The sequence below is a fragment of the Varroa jacobsoni genome, unplaced genomic scaffold, assembly GCF_002532875.2.
Source record: "Varroa jacobsoni isolate VJ856 unplaced genomic scaffold, vjacob_1.0 scaffold_535, whole genome shotgun sequence".
NCBI classification, from domain to species: domain Eukaryota; kingdom Metazoa; phylum Arthropoda; class Arachnida; order Mesostigmata; family Varroidae; genus Varroa; species Varroa jacobsoni.
This window is the reverse complement of record NW_019213437.1, coordinates 185,251-195,541: the sequence shown is the minus strand read 5'-3', so window position 1 is coordinate 195,541 and position 10,291 is coordinate 185,251. Positions and strand designations below refer to the sequence as shown.

Here is a 10,291-nt window from a genome sequence, read left to right as displayed (position 1 = left end):
AATCAACATGGCAGAAACCGAGAGAAGGGCGCACGTTCATGTTTAGGATTTCATGCCTTCGAAATACTTACGCCACCATACTAATGGAAAGCATTTTGATACCACCGCGATACATTACCGTGAAGTGAGAAGCTTTAGAATGGCTAATCTACGCATCCATTGTACTTTAAAGAGTGACAGGTAACAAAACAATAAGCATCTCGCAAATTTCCCGCAAGCACTTTACGTTCGCGTTCGCAAACGGTGATCTATCCCAAAACAAAAATTAAGTAAACATTTCGAACTTTACACCCGGCGCTGCAACTAAGTATTACTACAATGGCTGGTGTTCAGCACGTGATGAAGTTCACCTGCTCTGGTCTAGTTTCGAACATAGGTTCCTAAACAATCACGTTACTTTTGCTCCGACAAGACACGACCTGAGTGACTTTACGAATCTATTTTACGCTCGCGTAAAACCGAACCGACAATTATAGTTTCGTATAATAGCTGATGCGGCAGTCTACATTTTAGATGCTCAATTATTAGATCATGAATCTCCATGATCGACATCTTATATATCTCATAAGCGTCAGTCGAATTAATGGTAGAAATAACAGCGTCGGAGCAGGTTTTCAGGCTCATTCGACGGTCCGGCCTCTCTGTCAGACAGGGTCGTGTGAAGTATCTGGGTCAGGACTAGTACACACGAAATCGACTGCAAGTCCTCGCTGTGCGTCGAGTCGTTTCCCGAACAAATGGAATAGAACAGACCCTGTTCTGCAGTGAACCAAAGCTCTGTCATGCCCACTTACCTGTTTGTTTCAGATTCAATGATATGTATGTCTATCTTCCAAAACGGGTACTCCCCTTTATACCAGATACACAAGCTCTTCGAGATGACTATCGGATGTCTTGTCGCCGAAAGCCAACAATATTTAGGTGCCATTAATAAAAGTGTATAATCTACTGAAAAAATGAACATAGGTATTTTTTTTATAGGTGAACTTAGGCCTTGCAAAGGAAAACCGAGGACGCGATGTGCTTTCGAAGTATTATGTCACCATATCTCTAGACAACAAATGGTCCTAACAACAATTTCAGCGCATCGTGATCTGCACTTCGTAATCTGTTCTCTAGCGAAAAATTTACGTAAACGAAATCGAATAACCAGCTTTACTGTTCGAGCTAGCAAGAAACCGTGATCTAGCGTAACAGTATGATTTGCAACAGCGTTTTCAAGAGAACGAATTTCGGGGCCTTCAAGTCCTTGCTCTTTGATCGTTTAGTAACGATTTGAGGCGGGGGTGGTAAAGCTCTTGTTAAATGAGCGGAAAAGACCTAGCAACGATGGGTATGATATCGTCTTGTGTGACACGCACAAAACCACGAAACGCCATGATCTTTGCGAGTGTAGTTCGCCCTGGTCTTTTTGACTACTCAGGCATTCACAGCGAGAAGAAGAAACGATGGGGCGACTGACTGCGGTGGGACAAATGTCGGCTGAACTGAACTTTTCTACTTGTTTGCGGCCCAGCTAACAACAGACTAAATCGGAACTGACTAGTGCCGTGCGGCTACTGCGGCAACCGTTGCAGCTCAGTACTATGATACATAGACGAGCGGGTCATGCCAGTTGTTCTGCTAAGCCGCAACACCACCGCGTGAGCAAGCAGCCCAGAAGTGGCACAGTTAGCCCCGTTGCCGCGAGTAATCGGAAGCCCGCGCATCACTAGTGGTCCGTACCGGAGGGTCCTCGACAGAGATCGGCGGGCATACTCTGGAAGACCAGCATGCACCAGGTCGAACGTCAACCGTACACGACCACTATCATCGTCTAACAATGGTCAAGCAACCAATTCGACCAAAGCTGTACCAAACGAGTGGCTACGAACGACAAAGGAGAACAGCTTGACTGACTATCGTACTCGATATAACATCTCAGGAAATGTCTGTGTGTGTATAGGGAGGTGTGCCCATAAAAGCGATATACTCGTATTTGTGAGTATGTATAGCCCTTAGTAAGAGGCATATACATACCTGAATATTTTGGAACCGTTTGAAGGCTTACTGTTGTCATAAAGTACAAACGAAATTTGCTGCTGTTCCCCAAATTGGGTCAAATTTGAGGCCGTAGGTCTTCCCGTAGCAACCCAAACGCCGTCTGCGAGTAAACTTATATTGGCAGGTTACGAATGGCTAGTGAACAAAGAGCTTATCCGCTACAATTTCATAGGTCTTCTTCTAGGTGTGATAAATTTTCATTTTTGTTATCATAAGATTTTCACTCAACGTGACAGCGCTCTGTGCAGACTTAATTGATTTGAAAATCTAAATAAATAGAACTAAGTAAACTCTGTTCCAAGGCAGAAACTATTACCTAACATTCAAAATGACAGTCATAGATAACTGTAAATATCAACGTGAAGGACTGACGAAATTAAATATCAACTTCTCTGGAGACAGGACCCTTTGTTAAGTTAAGCTATTATAGAACACTCTTAACAAATCACCTTTGCATTAAAATTGTCATCATGAGCTACATCAGACAAACCGATAACTTGCTGTCCTGTTACATTTATTTACCCATATGCATAGATAGACCTTAACACGATTGGCCTAACGTAAGAAAACCTACTGTGAATAGAAGATAGAGTCTCTCTTATTTGTGCACGCTCCTATCACAGTAAACAAAACGATTTGGCCGCTTAGATAATAGAAACGACCCATTAAGCCGCTGTTGATAAATTTCGAGGTAGCCACCATATTGTTCCAGGTCGTCGTTCTACTCCACCGTATTGATCCTTGACAAATCTCGGCCAGTGTTTTACGAATCAGTCAATGCTGATTAGATATTCTGCGTATAGGCAATTAGGTTCGAACGGCTAAAGTACCGTTGACTAAATGTGCTTCAGACGATACACTAAGCGGTCGGAAGTCATGTTTTCTATTTGAGGCGAAATATTGATATAAAACAGCACCGAAATTAGAACAATTAGCTTTCTCGTTAGCGGTTAACAGACGTTTATCGAGCCAATAGCACGATAAAGTTTGATCAACTTTTGCTTAGTGATTCGTTGAGTAAAAACAAGGGGCATACAGCTGGAGGGGCGTATTAGAGATAACTATACGCTTGGGCAAAACAACAATAATTTGAGACTGATCTTGCCCCGCACAGACTGTCGCAGTTGTTATTGATTGCATTGGCATCGTTTGCTTAATACTTTGTTCGATTTGATGGGTCAACGACAGGACAGAGGAGGACGCATTTTGCCAGGTTTTTAAACACAGACATTCCGTTGTTTTATGGCGTACTCACTCTAGAACGACAGTATCCTACGGTAGCTTTCCGAGCACTTCCAAGCTGCTTATAATGACTTTTAATGGACCGGACCTTCGGATACCCCACTTTTCCAAACATTATTACCTCGTTTCGCTTATGATTATACTATGTACAAAACACGAACAGAAGGCTTCAAACACTTTTATTCTAAATCTAAATCATGCGGATTTTAACGTATAGTGACGCGTAGACGACCTAAAAGATGTTAGGTTTGCAGTCATTAGGTAGTCTAGGTCCAACTTACGATTTGAACCCCTGCAACTTTCTGTATTAAATGCTATAGCACAACAGATTGACAACGTTGAGACATTAATGCTCATCGAAAAGCGAACTACGGCCATGTTTAGTAGGCTCTTAGTAATGTATTTTACAAATAAAGTCAAGACTGATCAGTGCGTGCTGGCTTGCATGATGTACACTTTCCGTGATTAATTTCATGGATCGAGAGCATCGCTACGATACACCAAAGCAAAATAACACATATAGAATCAGCAAGAAAGTGAGTGTTTTCGTGACACCGCAAGGACTCAATGTTGTTAGCAAAATAGATCAAATAATAATATAAGGTAATTATTTTTACGTGCTGACGACGATCTTGCAGCGAATGTTAGAGATATGTAGATTTCAGGCGCTCAAGTATGGCCGATTCTTTTAGCTGTACACGTCGGCTACGAATTATGCTCCGTAACACTATAACAAGTTGGCAGTCCTCTACGGACTAGTTTTTCGCGACCAAAAGCGAAACGCTTGACTCAAACTGGGGATTTAACCTCGAACTTAATTTCTTCAAATCTCCCAAAGATAAAGTAAATAAATATAGTGGCATAGTCTTTCGGGGAGAACCTGGCGAGTCCCTGAATTGACCTTAGCTTAGTACACCACTCTGCGCTAACGTCATTTCGGTGTTCAATATTCAAGGACCGCTACGACGCTATGGTAACCCGTTTCGACAACCTCACGCACCGCTGGCTGGCCAGCTCGCTGGATCTCATAGTTCCTTAAGAATTACCTACTTAAGAAAGTAGCTCCTTCTTCAAGCATTGTCGAGGTTTTCCTTCTTCTCCTGTATGACTCCTGCATATCACTATCTGAATGTATGCATTCACAATGTGTTCAGTCATACGTCCCCAATATGACTTCAGCTAGCAACAACTATGCGTAAAGCTAGGCGATGCGTTGTTACGCCCGCTTGGCTCAATGGCTTGCTTGACAGACACTTAACAACATAGTTATTAGAAGTCACTGTTCCTTCATATCGTCTTTTCCGCCTCATTCCAGAGCTTATGGCTCTCTGCTCCGACAGGGCGATGCTGAAGGACCCGGAAAGTCATCTCATTCCAGTTTGAGCCAGTGGCTTATTGTTGATGACTGTTTTCGATGGCGTGTCGACTGCTTTAATATTGTACGAGCGCTGGCAGCACCACGAGCAGTTGTCATTCCATGTAGAAAGTGACCCTTTGTTGACGGCGCGAGTGTCTACTATCAATAATCTATTGATAGAAACATTACAACATTGTATTGTAGTGCTAAAACACTTGGTAATGTCGAAGATAATGCCGTAACCATTATGATCTCTCATGTTTGCTTTTTTTTTTTGTTGGCGCTGCGACAGTTCAATGAAGCGACTTTTGACTTGACAATTATGAATAAATTGACATCTATATAATACAGGATACTAGTTATCCTGGACGTAAAGATGCGGACACAAGAAGGAAGTTCATGTACGCAATGGCTGAAAAGGGTTTTGCAATTAACGATAGATTGAACTGAAGTACAATATTGGTCGCACTGTTTAGGTACAGCTTATAGTTGCATAAAGTTGGCGACTGTACGCCTCCAGTATGCTTATTTCTATTTTTCACACTAAGACAATCAATCTTCTAAGGACGAAAGGCTATTAAATAAAGTTTATAATTTTCTCAAACAGAAGTAGCAATCACTTGCTGAAGAATCAATGGAGACGCCAGTGAAAACTATTTGGTAAGACTGAACACCCCAGCTTAAACGTATTTGGCAACTATTTGATTCACGTTGGAAAGTTCTACACAGAAGGAGGCAAAAGTATTGATACAAATACTTTTGCCTCCTTTAATTCAAGAATATACATGCCTTTTGAGACTGCTTATATTTGGATGCAACTCTGATTTCGTCATTAATTTCGAAAGAAAAATTAATTTTCTCAGCTTCTGATCGTCCTGTCCGTTATTGATCGGACACTCTCGTGCCAATCACGTTATTAACTTCATTTCTGACCGATATTTACTTCTTTTCCATCTTTCTCTGCTACCAATCATAATCTTGATAATGACGTTCTACAAATGTAATGCCACTAGCTTCAGTGGAGTAACTATACATGGTCTCTTTAGCTGGTGTTGGCTCTAAGAGCCACCGCCCGCGCCCACAGTGCGTCGTGTCCTAGTCTCAACGCTTGTTTCTACCCACCATCATCAGACCACCACCGCACTAGCAGAATAGTCAGTAATCCCAGGATACCAACCTTTGGCAGCTGCCCCCATCGGCGAGATAGCAGGCAAAACTATAGGGCTGGCTCGCCGATCAGTTCTAACGGTGGCATGACTACAGCACGAGCCGACTTCCAGCAGCTACTGCAGCTTCCGAGGCGTGTTAACATGCCATAGAGCAGCCCCAGTAAGAATGGTGGTGTTTATGATTAAGGCAGCAGCAGCAATAGCCGATTGTAGCCAAGGAAAACTGAAAAAGAATTTAGCCTCTGGCCGGTCCGTTGCTGCTATTGTAGCTAAGATGCGCGTGTCAGAAGAATCGAAAAAGGAAGCCAGGCCTTAGGCTAGTCAAGCGGACTGTAGGCCGGCAGCCTGCTTTCCTGATACTCGAGGTGATAGTCAGCTCATGGTAAATCAGCGCCAAGACACTCGTGGTAACGCTTCTGGTAGCCAATAATACGAATTGCCCCGCTGCTTATAGCTACTAGGACCATGAGCTAGAACCCTGAGAAGCTCTGGGTTATGGTAGTTTAAAGACCGGCGATGATCAGACGCTGTTTGCTGTTGTGTGCCGGCTCTGGGTTGTCCGTTGCTGCAGTTGGTTTGTCTCAGTTTCCCTCTTCTGCCTGCTTTTTCTACTCCGTGGGATGGCGGGTCTGCCCTGGTTAGGTCTAGCCTACCCTACCCTACGTTAGACTAACGTGTCATAACCGAACCGGCGGTGCCGTAGACTTCCTTATCGACGTGGACAGGCATGGTGCTTGGCCAGTCGATAGATAGACTGTAGCTTTGGGTTGCCTGACTGTTTCTTGCCGCCTCTGCTGGTAGTGCCGCTGCTGTCGCGCCAGTTACTGCTGCATAGCCGATACTCCGGTTGGTGTCTCCAGCGCCTTAAGCTGGAAACTCGTCATCTCCTCTCCCGGAGTTCGGACCGAGTGCGCCTGCGCGCGCTCGACAAGGGTATCTATAGGCTATCCGCTGGTCGACCATCGTCAGTTACTTGTAACCGTCGCTATCGGTTAGCAGTCGCTCGTGTCTCGATCTTCTGTATTCTTCGTGCTAGCGGAGCCCCAACACCCCAAGAGGAAAAATGGAGGCCATCAAGAAGAAGATGCAGGCGATGAAGCTGGAGAAGGACAATGCTGCCGATCGTGCTGATGTCGCCGAGCAGCAGTCCAAGGAAGCCGTACTTCGCGCTGAAAAGGTGCGTCTCGTGTTCGATCGATTAGTTAGTAGATCGATCAAAATATGGGACAAAATATCATTTGCGTCATAACCGACGTCTCTCAACAAACCAGAATACAATTGGATGATTACCATGTGCTTCGTCTACCACCACCTAGACACCATCAGTGTTCTGTGCCGTCCCGCCCTGGATATACGTTGTTCTTGTATGATGCTATGTTTGTTCGCTGTATATAATACAAGACTAATTTGAAAGGTTCACGTTCCGGAGATCTATACTTGGGGCGTAGATGCTCTTAGGCCAACGAGCTCCGTGTGCCATATGTCTCAAGCTCAAGGAGTAAAAGTTGTGGCGGGCCAGATCTCCCTCTATTTGGCTGAAGGATATGCCAGTGCAGGCTTGTTTCTACACTACCGTAGTGCTGTGTTGGGCTCCAAAAGCTTCACGATTAGGTGACAGGCTAATAATAAATAGTAAGGTCATTAATAAACCAATCTCAACGGGTAATAGCGACAGAACACACTTTCTTTTCCAAAAGTATCTTTCCCAAAAAAAAGACTGCTTTATGGCACGCATGATACTGCTGGATCGGTTTCCTTTGTACATAAGTACCGCCCAACAAAACTTTGCCTTAATGGGTTAACCTTCGCTAAACGGGCTGTTGTTTCTTTTGGAAGCCCACGTTTCGAAAGCATGATCTTGAAGCTGTATAATAGACTCCAGCTCGCGCTTACTTCTGCTTTTAGCTTGCAAGCAGTACACAACGACACTCCGAAGATCTTACGCTGTCAACGTTTGCTTACCGTACCATAGACGTAGACTCCTCCCTCATCTGTTTTTATGATAATGCAACTTCGCTTATCACATTTGGCTCTACCTGTAATAAAAAAGTTTAGATGATCTTTCTTAACCTTTTTTATTGCTCAGTTAGTAAAAATGATATATATATATATATATATATATATATACGAAAGCTTTATAATCAATAGCAAAATCTTCTGCGAGCTGAGCCTAACCTTTGTAGAATGTTCAACACTGCCTACGCCGCGTATAGGCTTGGGCCTGGCAGTAAGCCAGCCTATGACGTCAGTATTGCCTTATTGGTCACCGAGGCAGCCACATACCACAGTTCAACCCAAGTTCGTAGCACCCATCCAAATTTGTAAAGCTCGATAGGCACCGTATTCTTATGATAACTGTACCCTGTGGGATGTAAGATTCAAGTTAGAAAACCAGTAAGTCTTTGAGCTGTTAAGGATTATCGCAGGATTACACACAGAAGCTGATTAATCTCTTTATATCATGGTTCTGGTTGTTATACTCAACTGAATTTTCCGATCTGATGACCATTCATTCAATTTTACAAACTTGTTATTTTACACATTCAATCAACTGTGGTCATTGAGGTTTAATTAAAATTTTAGAAAGTTATTAATGAAACAAAGCAAGAAAACACGATTGTTTACCCTTTCGGTCAGTATTTTATAAATTACTTTCTGTTATTTAGCGCGACAGTGCAATAGAAAAACAATTTAGCGAAAAAAATTAGTTCTCTTTGGTATCGTAATAAGCTCATAAAAATGACAAAACTATCTTTTCTTCTCTCACTACCCTTTGGACATAACCGATATTGTCCGGTCACTGCTGCAGGCCGAAGAGGAAGTGCGTGGCCTTCAGAAGAAGATCCAGCAAATCGAGAATGAGCTCGACCAGGTGCAGGAGTCGCTTGCGACCGCGAACAACTCGCTTGAAGAGAAGGACAAAGCTCTAGCTGCCGTAAGTATCAAAAAAACTTCCTACGTAAAATTCAAAACTAAACCACTATTGGCATCTAGAAATTCGCCCTCTAACCACTTCTTCGAAGCTCGTAAAGCGTAGCGACTCCTTCATTATTTCCTCGAAGGTTGCGATACGATATATTTTACGCCCATACAGAAAATCTGTAGTGGAACTAGCTTTATTTACCGGTGTCTCTGTTAGTTTTGGCAATCAACGTTATAATTGTGACGTATATATATATATATATATAGCTTAGTAAACAATGCCCAACTCAGACGGTATGTTAAAATGGTCCTCGGTAGCTCATGCCATGCGGTAACGTTTCTCTTAATTAGTAGATACTGACAAGATATATAGAATGTCCACATATGTCAAAATATATAGGCAGGAGAACTTCGAACCTGTTCAGCTGTATTAATATTTAACTCAATACCTAAAAGAAAAAACAACGTATGCATATATCGAGATATTGATAATTACTGCGGTAGTGTAAGTGTTACCTGCGTAACGTCTCAAAACGACCATCCTTGACACGGTCTGGTAGGCATCTGATCGACAAACTTGGACGGTACACTAGGACACGTCTGTAGTACACAAACCAGTCGAAAACTAGGTATTTGCTACCCTTTCTAAGCATTAAATATTTAGGGTCTCCGCCTTTCTAACCACATTATTGGCATTGAGAATCCGTAACGATAGTTCGTGCTTGAAGGATTCTGCCGACTATCCACTGTTTGTTTAATGCTTGGGTTTTCGAACTGAAACACAGCTTTTCTACAGGTACCACACACGGTGTCAATAGCTCCATGATTGACGATGCAAGCATTTGTGGTTTGGCACAACTCGATGTCATATATATATATGCAACGTCAACGGGTATTCACAGAGACTGTCCCTTGTCATAGATTTGGCTACATATAGCACTAGGAATGATGCACACTGTTAAAACATAAAAAAAAAACAATCCTTTGTTGATCTACTGGCGACCACAAGCTTGTTTTGGTCGGTGGTTAAAATGTGTACGACGCGTATGTCTGAGGCTGTACCATTATGTCAAATAATTTTAGATTTTGTTCCAATGTCACGGTGCTCCCTCACCGACGAAGCCTGATAGGTCACCAGAAAATGTAATATATAGAAAGACGCTTGCAGAGTGAGGTGGATAGCGCTTTACTGTATCATACGTATTATTCAACGGAGCAGAATTTTCCTACACGTAATCATTGCAATACATTGATCATTCGTTATTTATAATAGTTCGTGTGTCGATAGAATGTAAACAAACGTGTGTTGTGGAACCCTTTATCTCACGATATAGACTTGCAGTAGCAGCGCAAATTTACACGCCTCGAGTATAAATAGATCCTTGAATGTGGCCACTTAGTCACGATACTCGTATATGGATATGCCTATCACAACAATTTCCCTAACAAGTTCAGATGCCGACATTTGACTATGTTTCAATAAGTCAAAGCAAAACAATCTAGTTTGTGTTGGCAAGCACAGGCTTTCCAAGTTAAACCATTGAAACCAATTGTTTTA

The 10,291-nt window shown here is 42.7% G+C and overlaps 1 protein-coding gene and 1 long non-coding RNA gene across 10 annotated transcripts in view; one reads left to right on the top strand and one right to left on the bottom strand.

Annotated features, from left to right (window-relative positions):
* The first annotated feature begins 6,752 nt into the window (after nt 1–6,752).
* Tm1 (tropomyosin 1) overlaps nt 6,753–10,291 on the top strand; it is a 22,178-nt gene continuing 18,639 nt past the window's right edge. For 2 of the 9 annotated variants that reach the window (XR_015311420.1, XM_022834552.2), the window contains exons 1-2: nt 6,765–6,988; nt 8,621–8,746. Coding sequence is in view for 6 of the 9 variants with exons in the window: in XM_022834552.2 (XP_022690287.1) it covers nt 6,875–6,988; nt 8,621–8,746 (240 nt within the window). In the remaining 3 variants the exon portion in view is untranslated. Of the gene's footprint in view, nt 6,989–8,620; nt 8,747–10,291 lie in introns of all 9 variants that reach the window. The other 7 variants (XR_015311421.1, XM_022834556.2, XM_086968614.1 and 4 more) reach the window with 7 other exon arrangements.
* On the bottom strand, nt 6,995–9,994 carry LOC111261229 (uncharacterized). Its single transcript, XR_002680859.2, has 3 exons — nt 9,250–9,994; nt 7,987–8,173; nt 6,995–7,847 (listed from the first exon to the last, which is right to left on the bottom strand). It is a non-coding gene; the product is annotated as an uncharacterized LOC111261229 (long non-coding RNA).